The 19,735-nt window shown below is 39.2% G+C and overlaps 1 protein-coding gene across 5 annotated transcripts in view; it reads right to left on the bottom strand.

Moving 5' to 3' along the window:
- C2CD3 (C2 domain containing 3 centriole elongation regulator) overlaps positions 1-19,735 on the bottom strand; it is a 148,283-nt gene that overhangs the window by 43,475 nt on the left and 85,073 nt on the right. For all 5 annotated transcript variants that reach the window (XM_043991362.1, XM_043991360.1, XM_043991361.1 and 2 more), the window contains exons 20-24: positions 16,947-17,070; positions 11,518-11,786; positions 7,357-7,446; positions 5,311-5,913; positions 189-518 (exon numbers count right to left, since the gene is read on the bottom strand). In XM_043991362.1, coding sequence (XP_043847297.1) covers positions 189-518; positions 5,311-5,913; positions 7,357-7,446; positions 11,518-11,786; positions 16,947-17,070 — 1,416 coding nt within the window. The remainder of the gene's footprint in view (positions 1-188; positions 519-5,310; positions 5,914-7,356; positions 7,447-11,517; positions 11,787-16,946; positions 17,071-19,735) is intronic.

A 19,735-nucleotide genomic window follows, 5' to 3' on the forward strand; every position in this document is an offset into this window, starting at 1 on the left:
CTTCCTATCAATCTGTCCACAGGTAGGATGGGATGTCTTCAGAGGGAATTTTATCTGTGGCAGCAGCAGGACAGTTTACCAGGGAAGTTTGGGAAGGGATTGCTCAGGTATGTGCCAGATTAGATAAGCTTCTAAGATTCCAGGCATCAGAGGGTCTGACTGGAGTGAGGTAAGAAAACTAAGAATACCTTTTAAACTTAAGTGCATTGCTCTTTCCACTAAGATGCTGACAGCAAATGTGCCTTCCAGATCCACTGTGCCTGCTTCAGCAGGGGGACTCTTTGCCTGGGGGCCCTCAGAACAAGAAGGCTTCTTGGAGTCACTCTTTTCAGGCTCTTCACGGTCCTCTTGGTGGGAAATCCCTTCTGAGTCACTATTACTGCTGTCTTCTGTGTAGTTAGGCTGGTGAGCAGGCCCCGGGGGAAAAGAAGCATACTTTTCTGCAGCGACAACAATGTGAACTCGAACTGCTGCCCCTGACAAGTTGGAGGCACCTCGCCCAAACACAGGATAAACACCTACAAGAGGAGGAAATGAAATGGTCTCAGTCAGGCACAAAAGAAGTCTGGTCAGATTTGCAGAGGACCACAAAGATTATATTTGTACTTTTTCTGCACAGAGGAAGCACCCCACCTCAATTTTCCATTGTTTTTGGACAAGCAGCTACAAAGTTTGGTATTTTCTATTTAATTGCTATCCTTTTAAAAAACTTAACTCTAATGCTGCCTTCTTCAGAAACCCCACATGTTATGATTCTCCCCAGCCTCAAGTAGCACTTTGACTTCACTTTAAGACATTTACCATGTTTTATCATCATCTCTATATGTGTTTTATCCCACTATGAGAATACAAATTCCATGAAAGTAAGGACTCTATCTCATAAACTTTAACTCTAAGAGACATAGCAACAAAAAGCTAAATGGACTTACTAGTTGAATGCCCATTCTGACTGTTTTGTCATCTGTAAAATGGGAATCATATTCCTCTCACCTACCTCATAGGGCTAATTCGATCACCAAGTGGGAGTTGTTGCTATTAACTAACTACCTCCCTTCTCTGTAACTTTGCCTCAGCCTTGCTCCATGCCTGAAATGCACTCTCTTCTCATCAAGAATCCCCACTCCTTGCATATAATCTCTTCTTCTTTCTTTTTTTTTGGGGGGTGTGTGTGAGGCAATTGGGGTTAAGTGATTTGCCCAAGGTCACACAGCTAGTAAGTGTTAAGTATCTGAGGCTGGATTTGAACTTAGGTCCTCCTGAATCCAGGGCTGGTGCTCTATCCACTGTGCCACCTAGCTGCTCCCTACATATAATCTCTTCTAAGAGCCCTTTTCTGATTCTTCCAGTTGTCAGTTCACCCCATCATGCCCCAGATTACTTTGTATATACTTATCTGCATAGAAGTTGTTCTGCCTAAGTAGAGTGTAAGCTCCTTGAGGGTAGGGACTATTTATTTCATTTTTGCTTTAGAATTCCTAATACCAGCATAGTGCTGGCCACATGGGAACTTAGTTAATGTTGAATTGGTTTATTACTTCCTCTGTTTTCAGATCCAAGATAGGGATTTATATCTACAAACATTCACATCAATTAACCCATAGCTTCCCTACAGTCACACCATTTTCTCACTAATTACATTCTCTCTTGCCACAGGGTCACAGTAACTCAATCACTTCCTAGCTCTTCCTCCCTTCATTCTTACTCTCTGAGTCTCTTTTCTCCACAGGCAGTCAACAATGGCATCTTCAGCTTTGATGTTAGGCATGCAAAAGCTGGCTTCTTAGCCACACCTACTACACTGATTGCTAGCATGAGGAAGAGTATTTCTTTGTAGACCCGGGATAATGAATAACTAATAGCAGTCATCTCTAACTGGGATGGACAATCCTTCCTCCTTCAGTCTATCTGCCAGAGCTCGGATTTGACTGACACTGTTTTACTAATCTTTGTATTCCCAACAGTAAATGCTTCATTTTGACTGAAGTAAATTGACATCAATCAATCAATCAATCAATCAATCAATCAACATTTATTATGCACCTGTTTTGTGCCAGGCACCGTGCTAAACATTGGGTATAAGAGAAGGAAGAGACAGTCCCTGCCCTAAAGGAGCTTACAATCTAATCGGGGAGACAACATTCAAATAAATATATACAAAGCAAGCTATCTACAGGATAAATAGGAAATAGTTAACAGAAGGAAGGCATCAGAATTAAGAAGGGTTGGGGAAGGCTTCCTACAGAAAGTGGGGTTTTATTTGGGACTTAAAGCCAGGGATGTCATCAGTTAGAGCAGAGGGAGAGTGTTCCAGGCATGGGGGATGGCCAGAGAAAATCCCGAGACATGGAGTGTCTTGTTCATGGAAAGCCAGAAGGTCAGTGTCACTGGATTGAAAAGCTGATGGTGGGGAATAAGGTATAAGAAGACTAGAAAGGTTGGAAGGGATGAGGTTATGAAGGGTTTTGAATGCCAAATAAATGATTTTATTTTTGATCCTGGAGGCAACAGGAAGCTAGTTTATTGAGTGTTTATTGTCATGATCAGATCCGAGTTTAGTAAAATCATTTTATTGGCTGAATGAAGGATGGTTTGGAGTAGGGAGAGACTTAGGTACACCCACCAGCAGACTAGAGTGGTGGGAGTGTGAGAGGAGAGAAGGCGGTATATTTGAGAGATGTTGCAAAGATAAATCGACAGGTCTTGGTAACAGATTGGCTATGGTGGGTGAAAGATAATGAGGAATGCAGGATGACTCCTAGGTTATGAGACTAAGAGGATGGTGTTGGCCTTTATAGTAATAGGGGACATAGAAGGGGGAGGAGGCTTTAGGAGGAAGATGAATTCTGGTTTGGACATATTGAGTTTAAGATATCTCCTGGATATTCAGTTTGAAATGTCTAGAAGGTAGCTGGAAATGTGAGACTCAAGGTCAGTCGTCTGGTATAGGAAAGGATTTGTAAAGATCTTTAGTAGCACCAAATATCACTTACTTCTTCAGAATTTCAAGGAAAATTTCTCAGAAAAGATTTGGACTTTCTTAATACCTTTAAACACAATATAGCACATTTTCTCCCAAAGGTAATTCAGATATTTTGTTTTATTACTATTTGTTATTAACAACATTATTAATAATCTCCATAACAACTTCCAGGGCCAGGGTTTCCAGCTGCCATGATTTCAATACATCATTTTATCACACTGAACTGTACCCAAATGGATGTCCCCCAATTCACCTCTACCCATTAAGGTAATTGAATAGGTTTAGAGGTGGTCGTATTAACAGTATTCATAATACTGAAAAAAAAAGTAGTTTATAAACTACAAAGCACCGTAGAAATATTAAGTCTTTTCTTTAAAACAGCTCCATGAGAAAGACAGTTTAAGTATTATTAACCCCAGGGAATTCATCATAGACTGGTATGGTAACTTTGGGCAAGTTCTCATTCACAAGACTATTGTATGTAAAAGGTAACACATAAAAAAAAAATTAAATTAAATTAAAAAACTTATTTGGAAAAGTAAAAAAAATATATTCTATACACACACACATATATCTGTATACACACACACTGATTCAAGTAATAATAATTTCTTTGGAAAGAACAAGATTGGCTTTGTCATGGAGGGGGTTAGGGAAAGTTATAGATGCCTCAGGATTGAGGATGGGATTAGTTAAGAGCACTGTGCCAGGAAAAGGCTATGAAAGAAATGACTTTTTTCTTAGCTTGTAGGAAACATACAATAATAATAGCTAAGATTTGTGTTGGGCACTGTGTTAGGAACTTTACAAATATGTCATTTGATTCTCACAACCACCCTGGGAGGTAAGTGCTATTATTATTTCCATTTTACAGTTGAGGTATCAGAAAGCCAGAGGTTAACTGACTTGCCCAGGGTCACACAGCTAGCAAGTATCTGAGGCTGGACTCAGGTCTTCCTGATTCTAGGTCTACTGTGCTACCTAGCTACATGCGGCCATGACTGTGTGCAAAATGTGCAGCTCAAAGGATAAAGACTTAGAACGTGAGAGATCATCTAGTTCAATCCTTTCTTCTTCCTCTACCCAGTCATTTTACAGCAGAGGAAACTGATGCCTAGTAAGGTGAAGTGACTTGCCTGCGCCCAAAATGAAAACCAGTACTCAGACTCTAATCATGCTGCTTTATGAGCTATCTATTCCTCTATCTTAGTTAGTAGAAGTAAATTAGAGATGTCTAAGTGGGTGCAGACATCCGGATGCTGAAATCATGGCAGCAGAAGCCCTGATTAAGGCTGGTGGAGAGACCCAGGAACAGTCTGAGACTTCATGGGAAGAAGAATGTAGAGTTGCTTTTTGGCTGGGTTAGCAGTGAAAGAAATGGGAGAATGCAAGTCTAGCCAAGTAAGCCCTAAAGAAATGCAAGTTATTATTTTTAACCTAATGAGATTTTTGAAAGGAAAGCGTTTTATAAACCGTGAAAGACTTTAGAAACTTGTATAAGTATGAGCTACTCTTGAATGATGATGAACAAAGACAAAACAAATGTAAATGAGGAGGTCTATGAAAAGGTAATGGGTGGAATCAAGTCTGATTTCATTTCTTCTTACTGGCTTCTTGGGGTTGGACCACACACATTCTAGGGATTGCCTTGACCAGATTATCTGGAATTTGAATAGGCATACCTAGGCCACTGCCAAGTCTTATCACTGGGTAGGAAATTGTTCACAGATAGGGAGAAGTGCCATTCATGTGGACAGGAAGGCCAGAGTACTGTTATTCACCTTCCACTGAAGGGAGGGAAAGAGCAAAATGAATACTTCAACAAGGTGTAGATGAAAAGAAATCTACATCCTAGAATATGTCCCTATGCTGGTTTTAATCCTACCTCTGATAAACAACTTTTATGACAAAGAAAGTATGTTAAAGAAAGGATCCTTTTATTAATAGATAAGACACTGTATTATTAACCCTGTAAGAGAATTCACAGAGTGTTAGAGCTATAAGAAACTATGAAGACCATCCACTCCACCCTCCCATTTTATTTTTTTTGGGAGACAATCAGGGTTAAGTGACTTGCCCAGAGTTACACAGCTAGTATGTTCCTGAGACCAGATCTGAACTCACATCCTCCTGACTCCAGGGCTGGTGCCACTTAGCTGTCCCCACCCTCCTATTTGAAAAATGAGGAAACTGGTTCATGGTGAGGGAAGGACTTGCCTACAGTTATACATTTAATACATAGCCGGGTTAGGACTTGAACCCAGGGTCTTCTGACTCCACATCCAGTCTATCAAACTATGCTGCTTCCTTAAATCAACATGACTACTCACCGCTAACAGTCACTGTCTTTGTTGTCTTCACACAGAGCCTGGAAAGGTCCACACAGGCTGACCCAATCAAGGTGTCTGTCAGATGGGGCCTTTCCACACTGTCATTCCCATATGACCTCCACACCTGGATTTCCAGTTTCTCTTCCCTGAAGTACCAAAGCAGGGATGGTCCCATGTTAACATCTACTTTTTTGGTCGTCGTGAATGTCACTGTGACTTGTTTTTCATCTGTGGTTAACTTTGGTTTTCTGAGTGGGGTCCAGAACCCCTCTTGGTCATATAGCTTATAGCGAAGATAGCAATGGGTAGCTTTGTGGATATGTGTCTGGCCAGCCAGTAACATACAATGGGTGGGCAGCCATGCTCTTGGGGTGGAGATGGTGATGGTAGCTGGCCACTCCTCAACATCTGTGAGGAGGTCAGCAGGGTTTTCCTCAAAATTCCAGCCCAGAAGTTTAGCAGCTTCCAAGACTCGTTCTCTATCACCAGAATGGGCAAAGGAAACTGATAGCTCCAGGCCACCCACGATCATCTGCATGATGTCTGTGTTTTGTGCTGGAGCCAGGTCCTCAGGCAAGATGACTGGATACCACCCTGTAATTCCTTATGAGAGAAGACAATTATGGAGGGGGTGCTGTTTCTGTCTTCCCCAAGAAGTAACAGGAAACACGAACCCATAACCAGACAGAGATAATATTTCAATGGAAAACATATTTTTACAGAGACAACAGGAACTAGTAGGAAGAAAAAAGGCTGAGATTCAGTAGATCCAAGTTCTAGTCCTGGTTAGGTTAGAACTGGTTGCATAACTTGGAGTAAGTTACAGAATCTACCTCTACTTATAAGATGGAGACATTAATTTTCATTTTGTTTACCTCATAAGGTTATTTTATCAGATTAAATATATAAAAATAAACAGATGCACAGAATGCCAGAGCTAAAAGGAACTTATGCTGTGGAGTAAAGGATGCCATAGCTAGAAAGGCTCTCTCAGAACTCAGGAAGTCAAACTAGTTCACTTTATAGATTTAGCTGCCTGGTATATTAAAAAGAGCATTGTAATAGCATTTACAGACCTAGATTCTATTCTCAGCTTTGCTACTAATTATATGACTTTGGGAAAGTCACTTCTACATCCTGAGCCTCAATTTCCTCATTTGTAAAATTATAGGGTCACAACTAAATGATTTCTACAATCACTTCCAGACCTGGAGTTCCATAAGTCTATGAATAAAAGCCCTTGAGATGTGAACTTGTAAGTACCCAGCACATAGTAGGTCCTAAATGTTTGTTCCTGGATTCTGGTCTCTTAATTGTCAGCTAAAGTACTTTTTTGTATCATTATACTCCTTGAAAGCTAAAGTGCTCTTTTTTTTTTTGGGGGGGGGGATGTGGGTTAAATGACTTGCCCAGGGTCACCCAGCTAGTAAGTGTCAAGTGTCTGAGGCCAGATTTGAACTCAGGTCCTCCTGAATCCAGGGCCGGTGCTTTATCCATTGTACCACTGAGCTAGCCCATAAAGTGCTCTTTTATACTATTATACTCCTTGAAATAGTTCAAAGCATGATAAGAATATCAAATATTATGACCATCAACTGAAGAAAATGAAATAGAAGGTTCTGTCTACTTGTTTGAAAACAGCCATATACGAGGACAGATGTTAGAGCCAAGGAATCCATCCAAGAGGAGTGGTTGATATTTAGAGAAAGAACTTCTTATCGCTAGGTCCATTAATTGTAATGGGTATGCAGGCATAAAATGATTTTAGGACAAAGAAGTAAGTTACTATTATGGGATATGTATTCTTCTCTCTAGGGACAATTAGAGTTACAGAGCCAATGAAATGTTAGTATTAGAAGGGACATGAACATTAGAATGTAGAATTGTAGAGCTGGAAATAGTCTAGTTCAAAACCCAAATTTGATAGAGGAGGAAACGAGCTCAGACAGGGTAAATTAATTGTCCATGGTCACAAAGTGAATCAGCTATTCAAAGTACTCACTAGCTCAGTGATCCAAAGACCTCAGGAACAATCAAGGTACTCACCTGACCTTTTGATAAGCAAATCTTTCATTGGAATCCTGACTATTCCAAGGAGATACTCTCTTAAAGGCTGAATGTGATCTGAGTGACTACCTGTAAAATCAAGGTTAACAAAATTAAAAATAACCCAGGAGACTGATGGACCAAAGATTTTGCTTATAGTAAGTAAACCAGATTCCCGTTTGAAAATGGAGAACAAAGAATGGAAAAGATAGCTGGTCAAAGGTTACGGTAATGTTTTGAATGAAAGTAATCCTAGAGGATGGCTTCCTACTTAAGATTCTTGGCTCTATAATATCTCTTCTTCTGCTCAATTCCCATTACAACGTCCCTGGTTTAAACTGATGTCAGTTCCTGCATAGAATATTTTAATAGCCTATTAGGTCTCTATGTCTCCAGGCTATCCCTTCTTCAGGCCATCTTCTATACTATTGCCTCCTAATGTACTGCTATGAAGATGTCACCCTTGTACTCAAGAACCTTCAGGCTTCTCTAGTACATGATGTTTAAATATAATCTGATCCTATCACCCAAGTCATTTCACAATCTAGCTCCATTCTACCTTTCCAGGCTTCTCTCTGATACCCCGTCCTTTCCATGCACTTTTTGATTCCACAGAACAGATACATTCTCATCATTCCCTCCTGTTTGCATGCCACACCCCATGCTCAGAATGGATTCTCCTCCATTATCCCACCAATCTCCACCTGTCAAAAATTCTATCCTTGTCTTAAGGACACTGTATTTTCTCAATAAAATCTTCCTTGTCCAGCTCTAAAGAAAGTAGATCTCTCACTTATTTGTACATTTCTCATAGAACTCTGCCTGAATCTCTGCTTTGAATTTATCATACTTGGTTTTGTATCAGTTATTTGTGTACAAGTTGATTCCCTTTATTTAACTGCAAGCTCTTGTGAGAACAGAATATGTGTCATATGTATCAGAGTGTTCTGTGTCTTCAGGGATTAGCAATGTCTTTATGTGGAAGGAAATTAGAAATTTTTTAAACCTGTATTTATTGAATTTAATTAATTCAACAAATATTCAATGAGGAACTACTATACCTAGGATTCTGTCGGATGAATAAGAAATCATCTTTGCTTTCAGGAGGTTTACATTTCTATATAAGGTATATATAGAAATAATGCTAACACAAAGTATAAAATGCAACACTTTATATCACTTTTGGTTAGAGGAGGAGTAGGAAAATCAGGTAAAGCTCTAAAGGATGAGTATGAATTACTTTTTTTTTTTTTAGTGAGGCAATTGGGGTTAAGTGACTTGCCCAGGGTCACACAGCTAGTAAGTGTTAAATGTCTGAGGTCAAATTTGAACTCAGGTCCTCCTGACTTCAGGGCCAGTGCTCTATCCACTGCGCCACCTAGCTGCCTCAGTATGAATTACTTTTGACAATGATATCCCTGGTATAGGGAACTCCTCAGTGTTGAGAAGGAGTTAGAATGGTATAAACTCTGGACATGAGGTGAAAATGGCCTGCTACCTCAGCAATTATTGGGTTCCCCCTCACTGAAGGTCTTCAAACAAAAGCTATATGATAAAATGCTGGGTAAGATTTAAAGAAGCTTCCTACTCTGCTGTGGTTTAGACTAGATGGATTCTGAGGTATCTTCCAGCTCTGAGAGTAGGTGAACTATGAACAAGGACCGAGAGGTGGAAAATTATGGGATATATTTGAAGAAAGAGAAGTCATCTAGTTTGGCTGAATTATGTGGTATGTGAAGGGAAACAGGAGAAGATGAGCTAGAAAGGCAGACTGAAGCCAGACTACATAGGGCTTTAAGTACAAGGATGAGGAATTTAAACTTTTGTTTAGTAGTCAGAGGGGAACCAACGAAGGGGCTTGAGAAGGGACGTCCATCTAAGATACGTAATAGGTGGTTAGGAAGATTACTCTGACAGATCAAAGGACAGGTATGAGGAAGGAAGCTATTGACAAGTGAGGAGATGGAGAGAAAAGGATAATAGGACTTAGTGACAGACATTTAATACAATAATATTTTCCCCAGTCCCTTTCTGTACTTCTTTTTGCTCTCCTGTATATTTTAAAATATTTGACAGCTTTAAATTTTTAAAGATAACACTATCACTCATATCCCCTTCTCCCTCACCCCCAATAAGACTCTCCCTTGAAACAAATAGGGATAATTAAGCAAAACCAATTTACACATTGGCTGTGTTTAAAACTCTAAGCATCATTCTGCACCTATAGCTCATTACCACTCTACCAAGAGGTGGGGAAAATATTTAATCATCAGTCTTCTGGAGTTGAGATAGGTCATTGTATTGATCAGATGTCTTAAATTTATCAAAATTCTTTTTCTTTACAATACTGCAGTCCTATAATTTCTTCTGGTTCTACTCATTTCACTCTGCCTCAGTTCATGTAAGCTATCTAGTCATAGGAAGAAATGCTCTAAATCACTACTGATTAGAGAAATGCGAATTAAAACAACTCTGAGTTACCACCTCACACCTATCAGATTGGCTAACATGGAAGAAAAGGAAAATAACAAATGCTGGGGGATGTTGAAAAATTGGCACACTAAGGCACCTATTCAGTTTGTAGAACTGTGACCTGATCCAAACTTTCTGAAGAGAAATTTGGAACTATGCCCAAAGGGCTTTTAAACTCCATACCCTTGGACCCTGCAAACTGCTACTAGGTGTGTATCCCAAAAAGATCAGAGAAAAAGGAAAAGGACCTACATGTACACAAATACTTAAAACATCTCCTTTTGGTGCCAAAGAACTGGAAATTGAGGGAATGCCTATCAATTGGGGAACAGCTGAACAAGTTGTAGTCTATGATCGTGATGGAATACTATTATGCTATAAGAAAAAATGAGCAGGATGATGTCAGAAAAACCTGGGAAGACTTATATAAGCTGATGCAAAGTGAGCAAGAGAACACTGTACATAGTAACAGTAACATTGTGATGATGATCAACTGTTAAAGACTTTGATACTTTGAGCAATATAATGATCCAAGATAATTCCAAAGGTCTCATGATGAAAAATGCCATCCACCCCCAGAGAAAGAACTGATGAACTCTGAATGCAGATTGAGGTATAATTTTTTCACTTTATTTTTCTTGTCTTTTTTTTTTTTGGAAACATGGTTAATATGGAAATGTTTTGCATGACTTCACATCTATAAATGATATATTGTTTGCTTAATCAGTGGGTGACAGAAATACTGGAGGGGAAAGAATTTAGAACCCAATATTAAAAAAAAAGAGAGAGAATGTTAAAAATAAATAGTAAATGTATTTAAAAAAACTATTAGGGGGCATCTAAGTGGCGCAGAGGATAAAGCACTGGCCCTGGATTCAGGAAGCCCTGAGTTCAAATCCAGATTCAGACCACTTGACATTTACTAGCTTTGTGATCCTGGACATCACTTAACTCTCACTGCCCCACAAAAAACCAACCAAACAAACAAAAAACCCAAAAAACTATGAATTTTTTGTCTATTTTTGTGTTGAGTAGGGTTTTTTATGTGTTACTTTTCTCATTGTTTTGATTTTATGCACAGTTCATTGATCAATTCTTTCTCTTTCATTGATGAAAATGTTTAGGGAAGTAACATTTCCCCTAAGGATTACTATGGTTTTATCCCAAAAATTTTTGCTGTGTTGCCATTTTTATTGATGAAATTATCTATTATTTCTATGATTTGTTCTTTGACATATTCTTTAGGATTAAATTATTTACTCTACATTTAATTTTGTGTCCTTTGTTCAAATACTCTTTATTAGTTATAATTTTCATTGTATTGTGATAAACAAATAGCAAGTTTAATATTTGTTTTTCTGCATTTGTTTATAACATTTTTATGTACTAGCACATGGCAATTTTTGTAAAGGTGCCACAGAGATGAGAAGTAGTGGTATTTTTATTTCTATTATAATTTCCAGAGATCTAAATATTTAATATCTATTTTTTTCAATAATTATATGCAGGTCCTTATTTTCTTTCTTTTTTTTGTTAGTAAATGCTTAAGAAATATTTGCGGAGTGACTTGACTGATGACTTAGACTTAATGACTGTTGGCTTTGGATTCTAGAGTTCAAGTCCTTTGAATTCACATATTAGGTATGTAAACTTATATGAACATAAAGTAAAAACACTATTTGGACTTACCTGGCTTTGTGTCTTGGTGATACAAAGAGAAAGTAACCTCGGCAAATTCTAACAGCTCTGCCAGAAAACAGGCTTCACCACTGCTGTGTTGGGTCACCAGATTGCAGGGGAACTCCATGTGGTGAGAGAATTCAGGGCAGAAGGTGCGGGCCACAGGGTGGGTTTGCCGTTGCTCTCCCTTGGGCAGGAAGGAGAGATGTGTGGTAACTGAAGTATTAACACCTACTGTTGCACTGTATCGCAAAGAAGGCTCCTGCTCAGCGATGACTCTGAGGGGAGAGAAGAGAGCAGGGGTAAAGTAATGTTAGATTCCATCTTATCCAGGAAACACATCTTAAGAGAAGACAATGGACATAACTGCTGTCTTTTTTTTTTTTTTTTGCAGGACAATGAGGGTTAAGTGACTTGCCCAGGGTCACACAGCTACTCAGTGTCAAGTGTTTGAGGCCGGATTTGAACTCAGGTCCTCCTGAATCCAGGGCTGGTGCTTTATCCACTGTGCCACCTAGCTGCCCTCATGACTGCTGTCTTTAAGGCAGAACTAGTCACAGTGAATAGGAGAACTAACTATTGTTAGGGAATCCTAACTTTGAAAACTGATAAAGGCTTTGGATGCCAGTCTGGCCCAAAGTCCTGCAACTACAGAGAAACTCATCTGTCAGAACTGAGGATGCTGAAGACAGGGGAAAATGTCTTAAAATTAGGAATGTACAGAAATGCAATGAGTTGTCTTATGAAGAAGAGAGTTTTTTGGCCATTAGAGGCATTCAAGTATAAGATATCATAAAAAAAACTTAAAATGAATTTGGCGATTGGACTAGATATCTAACCCATAGAGTTGAGATTCTATGATCTAGAGAGGTCATAAAAAGAGATCTTGGTAAGTGACTCCTGTCTTCATTACTAGTATTATAAAAAGCCCTTCTTCTGCAGTAGTACCCATTTGCTAGGACAGGCATGAGGATTTAAGAGAACTGAATTTGAGGTTCTTTTTCTTCCTTGGGTTAGGGTTAAGTTTCCTTGCCATGGGTTCAATTGTCATCTGTGGGTGTGATAACTCCCAGAGCTCTTTATCTTAGTCCTTCAGTCTCCTCTCCTGATCTCAAAATCAGTATCACAAATTGTCTACTGAACATTTCAAATTGGAATGCTAAAGTTGTCTCAAACTCAGTAAGCCCAAAAGAGAACTGATTATCTTTTGTCACCAACCCCACTCCTTTTCTGAACATTTAAGTATTATCGGTTTATGACCTCGATGTCATCTTCAATGCCTAACTCTTGCTTACCCTACATATCTGATCACTTGCTAAATCTTCTTGTTTCCACCTCCACACCTCTTCTCTCTAGTCATGTAGTCACCACCATAGTTCAGGCCTTCATCACTTTTTGTTTGGATTATTATGGTACTCTCCTAATTGGTCTTCCAGTTGCAAATCTCTTTTTTCTCCAATTCACTCCTCATACAACTGACAAAATGATATTCCTAAAGCACAGGCTCAACCATATCATTCTCCTGCTCAGAAAGCTCCGCTGGTTCCTTAACTCTTCTAGAATAAAATATAAACTCCTCTTTTGGGTGAGCCAGTCCCAAAGTGAGGTAAAAAACCTGGAGCTGGGATTAATCTTTATTTTTCTTCTTTCATCATGTCCTAACACACAGCTTGACACATACTTAATATTAAGTTAAGTATTTAATCCATTTGTTGATTATAAGATCATAGATTTAATACTAGACGGGACTGTTAAGTTATTGAGCCCAGCCCCTCTTCATTTTAGCAACAAGGAAACTGAGGCCCAGACAGTTTAATTCCACAAAGATAGTAAATGCCTGAAACGTGAGCCCAGGTCTTCTTGATTTCAAGCCCTTCTGACGCAGATGTCACCCTGTTATAGGCCCTCCTTCATCACTGCATGCCTGGAATATTGCAATAGTCTTCTGGCTGAGTTTCATTGCCTCAAGTCTCTCCTTACTTCATTCTATCCTCCACTCGGCTGCCAAAGTGATCTTTCCAAGGTTGCAGGTCTGACTATGTCACTCTTCTACTCAGCAAATGTCAATAGCTCCCTATTGCCTCTAGGATCAAATATAAAATTCTCTGGTTTCTAAAGTTCTTTATGATTTGGCCCTTTCTTACCTTTCCATTCTTCTTATATTTTATACCTATCCATGTAATCTGCAATCCAGCAACACTGGCCTCCTGTTCTTGTACACAACACTACATCTTCTGACCGGGACATTTCACCAACTATCCTCAATGCCTGGATGCTCTTCCTCCCTGTTTTTGACTCTAGGCTTCCTTTAAAACTAAGATCAAATTATACTTTTTGTAAGAGGCCTTTCCCAGTTCTTCCCAATGCTAGGGCCTTTCCTCTTTTGACAAATTAAAAGCCCAAGAGACAGAATTTCTGGGTAATTAAGAATTCATTTATTAAATGGGCTAGCAAATAATCAATAAATTGATGGTTGGTGATCACTCTTGGTAATCAAAAACAAAACTATGGAGATCCCTGAATGCTTAAATACCTTTGGAAAAGGAGGTACCCATGACAGGTGAAAATCAACCCTGACTGGTGAACAATTAATGAAGGGATGGACATATTAATGAGGTGGTGGGCCAAAAGTCACCTCCTGCTGAGAACATGACTTGATCATGAGAGTCAGCTGCCTCCAGCAATCTGGACAAAAGAATCCATCTCTACCCAAACCACTCTGGTTGGTTTTTTCTTTCATAAGCTGGGTACTCTAAATTCTAAGGGAGGGTTCCAAAGACAGGGGATCATTTCCTAAGGGCAAGAATTCATCAATATTGGATTCTGTTTGTAACATTTTCTAGTTGGGTAGGATCCCACCTAAGAACACAGAGCATGTTGTACCTGGAAAATTTGGGCAATCTCATCTATGAGCAATGCCCTTAAGAGACTGACTGACTGGCCTGCAAGGGCTGGTCCCTAAATGAGGAAATAGAAAGGAAAAACCTCAATTCTAATTGAAAAATTGGTTATTGTTATTATTAATTATTATTATAATAACAGAAAAATAATTTCTCTCATTCTGAGATGACTTCCAACTTACCTTGGATAAGGGTACATGCAGAGTTGTTTATATATTGCCTTCCCCATTAGAATATGAACTCCATGAGGTAGAAACCAAGACTTTTTGCCTTTCTTTGTGTCCTCAGCACTTGGCACAGTGTCTGGATTATAGTAAGTACCTAATAAATGCTTGTTGACTTGACTATCTATTACCATTAAGAATATTAATAATAATAACTACTTAGCACTTTTTGGAAAGCTGACTGAAGGAAGCCTTTCTTATATTGAGTTAAAATCAATGCCTATAGTTTATAATTCAGTATCAACTTCTCATAGAGCAACAAAAAAGCAAAATGATATTTCCTATCAAGGACATATGTAAGCAGTACCTTAACATGACTTCTTTTTCAAACTTTTTTTCATTCAGAAAATTAAATTAAATATGTATTACTTGGCCAGGCCTCCCCCTCACACCACACACTCTTTCTTTCTTCTCCCTTCACATCTCTTCTAGGAGATGAGAGCGTAGGGGAGGACACTGGGGCTACTGCGTAACAGTGGCCTTTGTGAGTGAGTGCTATTAACATCTTGGACAGATATGGAATCTAACAAGATTATTTCACTTAATCCTCACAATAACCCAGTGACTTTTTCTCAGACCCCACTATCCCTGATCCTATTGCAGCTTTTGACACTGTTGGCCAATGATTCCTTCAGAATATTTTCTCCTCTCTGGGATTTTTTAACATTGTTCTCTCATAATTCTCTTGCTACCTGTCTAATCCTTCTAAAGATCCTATGTAGACTTTTTATCCATGTCTCACATAGGACTCTGTTCTGGGCCACCTTCTTTATTTTTATTCTTTTAGTGATATCACCTCAACTCCAAACTTCAACTATCAATTCTTTGTGGATCACTCTTAAATTTACATATCTACCTCTCATCTCTCTTCTGCTTGCCTGCTACATGTCACCTCCAAATAGATGTTTCTTTTTTTTTTTTTGGTGAGGCAATTGGGGTTAAGTGACTTGCCCAGGGTCACACAGCTAGCAAGTGTCAAGTGTCTGAGGCAGGATCAGAACTCAGGTCCTCCTGACTCCAGGGCCGGTGCTTTATCCACTGTGCCACCTAGCTGCCCCAAAATGGATGTTTCAAAGGTATCTCAAATTCACCATTTCCAAAACAAGATTCCTCTTTCCTCCCTGAAACCATTTCTTATCCCAATTCCCCAATGTTTCTCAAAGGCATCATTATTATTTCAATCACTGAGTCATACCTGACTCTTCTCTTTATTCACACTCAGCAGCTAATTCCAATTAGTTACAATATCTTGTAGGTTTTCCCTCCAAAACTTTCTCATTTCAACCGTATTATTTCCATTCATGTGGCTATTACCCTAGTTCAGGCCCTCATCACCCTTCTCTTGGACAACTTCAAATGCCTCCTAATTGGTTTCCTTACATCCAGTTTTTCTTCTCTCCAGTACATGTGCTACAGAGGTGTCAAACTGAAATACCTAAAGCGGAGATCTGACCATGTCCCTCCTTTGATTCAGTAGCTTTCTCTGGCCTGTAGGACAATAAACTCCTCTTTTTGGCATGCTTCACAGTTTGGTTCTAGCCTAACTAGCCAAGCTAAGAGCACATCATACATTCTGTGCTCCTGCCAAACCGGCCTAATTGCTCTTCTCCACATAGAATATTCCATCTCTGGCACTGGGCTATCTCCCAAGCCTATGATGCTCTCTCTACTCACTTCTACCTTTTGGAACAATCAGTGCCTTTCAAGGCTCAGCTTAAGTGTCACCTCTTATAGAAAAAGCATTTTTTAGATCCCTTCGCTGTTGGTACTTGTGTTTACTGACATCTAGCACTGACTGATCTGTGTACACATATCTCTCCTGTAAAATGTACATTCCTTAAGGGCTCCTTTTTGTCTTTGTCCCTCATCCTAGCAAAAGGCCAGGCATGTAGTGGGCATGTAATAAATGCTAGCTCAATGGAGAGGAAGTTGGGTAACTAGAGTTGGCAGGTTACTAGAAGGGTGAGCCACTGATGAGAATTGGATTAAGACAAATCTGGTCAGTCCTATGTCTAATACTGAGTTTGATCTCCTAGAATAGCAAGCCCTTTTGGGATGAACAGGAGTAGTGACTAAAGCTCTATGGACGTTAGGTCTTTTAAGAGGAACAAGCACTAATCAAAGATAATTAGAAGATTTTCTATATAGCCTAATTTGTCTTGCTGACAATAGCTTCTGCTGATAAGCTCACTGAGAATTTTACAAGAGGGAAAAATTAAGGAGTATGCTTGCTAATTTCTTGACTTTTACCTTCAGAACCAAAGAAACCTGATTTGAACCAGCACCCATTCCAATTCTTAGAAAAGACCCTTACCTCGCTGCTGCTTGTAAGCCACTGGCTCTGTGAATGTGCACTGAGATAGAGACTGCTCGAGCAGCAATGATTCCTCCCGATGTCCTGGTTGTGTGTCTGTACCTTAAGCTCACATCTAGCAGACCTGAAAAACAAAGGTGTCAATTAACCACTCAGGGGCTCTGGTCATCAAATGTCCCAACTACAAAGGGTCTTAGAACACTGAAGATAAAAGGTTAGAGCTAGAAGGAATGCACTAAAACAACTAAATGTTAGCTTCTATCTTTAGTAGAAGTTTTTACTAAAATGTAAAACACAGAATGTCAATGCCAAAAGGGATCTTAGAGAACATATAATCCAACCACTTTATAGATTGTGAAATTAAGGGCACTGCAAGAGAGCTTAACAAGAATTATTCAGATATATGTTGAACTAGGAGACCTCTAAGTTCCCTTCCTCTGATGTTTTCTGATTCTGACAACATAAATTGTTATGGCAAGAGGGGCCTTATAACTTGTAATGTTGGAACTGGAAGAGAATATATATTTCTTCCAGTCCAGGATGAAAACCGAGTAAGTTAGTGGCAGAAATGGGAGCAGAATTCAGGAATCCTGAGAGCACCTTGCTTCTGGAGACTGACCTACAAAACCCAGGATATAGCTGTGGAAATGATTTTTCCGCTTCAAACTTTGGATGACAATGGGTCTCTGGAAGGTAAAAGGGAAAGGAGTCAAGTGTAGTAGCATTTCCCAAAGGGAGGGACCAAATTGGTATTTACAGAGAAGTTGCTATAGCAACACAGCTCATAAAATCAACTCTAGAAATTGCTATGGATAGTGCTGTGAATTCTTAGAACCCATGGAAGGCAAGTTCTCATGGGTCGACAGGAGGAAGACTAGCTATTCTGTCACCATCCTTTTTAATTCAAGTTTGACTGGTTCTCAGTGAGGAGCTTCCTACAGACTGCTAATCAGAGTTCACTTTTCTTACAATCATGGAATACATTTACTCTACTTTTTCTGGTCAGTTTCCTTACCATTTTTCATATATAACTTGATTACTTTCACCTTTATGACTTTGCTGATATTATTGCCATTACTTAAATGCTCTTTCTCCAAGCACAATGTAAATAATCACCTGAAAAAACATTCAGCCTCAGTAAAAACGTAAAAGATACAATTTTAAAAAAAGAATCTAGTATACCCCACCACATAATGGGATTAGAATACTGAAACAAGAAAACTAAAAATTGATGAACCTAAGCAGGGGGAGGTAAGCTGAGAACACATCTTAAAATCTTTCAGAGAGAAAAAAGCTGGCTCAAGGATATTTAGCTTAATATTTCATTGGTCTGTGAAGCTGGATGACTTAAGAGCAGCAGAAAAGGATAGGGATCTGATGGGGGACAGAATAAGGAGCCAAATCATAGCAATAGGTTGGAACCTAAAGGATGAAATTCAATATAGAGAAATGATGCAAATATTTAGCTGCATAAGTACAAGATGCAATTTAATTCAATAAATGCTATTAGGTATGTATTTTGTTTAAGGAATTGTAATTACAACTGGAATACAAAGATGAAAACCACACACAGGCCTTACTTCTCAAGAAGCCTATAGTTTATAAAAGGGAAACATGTATAGTAATAAGTATAATACAAGACAGAGCAAAATGGGAGCAAGGGAAAGATCTAGACAAAGCACGCAATGCAAATCTGAGGAGGAAAAATACAGTTTTAGTGTGGGGACTCCACTGAGGATATGAGGGAAGGCTTCAGGAAGGAGATTTTCCTTGAAATGAATCTTTAAAGGAAGGACATAAAAAGATGAAAATGAAGATGGTGCCCATTCCAGGCATATGGGAATAGTGTGAATGAATTCACTGATGCGGTAGATGTCATGTCATTTTGGAAAATAAATAGTGTACACTTTGCTAGGATCACAGAATACATGACTGGGAATAAGGTGAACTAAGGTAAGAAAGGTAGTTCTAAACCAGATTGTAAATGTGTTAAATGCCAACCAAGAGTATTTAGAGGCAATGGAAAATTTTGAACAGACATGGATTCATCAGACTAGTGCCTTAGAAAGATTATTTTGGCAGCTGTGTGAAGGATGGATTTGGGAAAGGAGGTAGATTAGGTCCAGGTGACATATGGGGGCATGGAGAGATCTTGAACCACAGAAGTGGCTATACTACTATAGCAGTAACAATGCGAGTGAGAAGAGGGGGTGGATATAACACGGTTGTGGAGGGACAATCTATAGGACATGGCAATTGATTGGATATTTAGGGAAGGAGGTGAACTGAAGGAAAAGGAAGAGTCAAAGAAGACTGAGATTTCAAGCTTGGCTGATTAGAGAGACAGAAAGAGAAAGTTTGAAGTGAGAGCAGGTTTAGATTGGGGGTAAGATAATTAGTTCACTTTTAGACATGATGAGGTTGAGGTTCCAGCAGAACCCTAGTGGCACTGTCTATCAGGTGGCTTGAGATCTGGGAATTGAGCTCAGAGGAAAGAATGGAGTTGGATTTATAGATATGGAATCATCTCCTCAGGTGAACTGATAACTGAATACACAGAAGCAGATGAGATCACTAGGGGGCAAAAAGCTAAGACAAAGTAGGGCAGACTCTTGAGTGATATGACATGTTTTAGGTGATAGGGAGAGGATGATGCACAAAAAAGGCTAAGAATGATAAGAGAGGTCGGAGAAAAAGCAGTAAATAGTAGTATCCTGGAAACCAAAGGTCAGACTATTCAGGAAAAGCAGATAGTTAATGTTAAAAATGCTGCAGAAGGGACAGCTAGG

The sequence above is a fragment of the Dromiciops gliroides genome, chromosome 3, assembly GCF_019393635.1.
Source record: "Dromiciops gliroides isolate mDroGli1 chromosome 3, mDroGli1.pri, whole genome shotgun sequence".
Taxonomy (NCBI): Eukaryota; Metazoa; Chordata; class Mammalia; order Microbiotheria; family Microbiotheriidae; genus Dromiciops; species Dromiciops gliroides.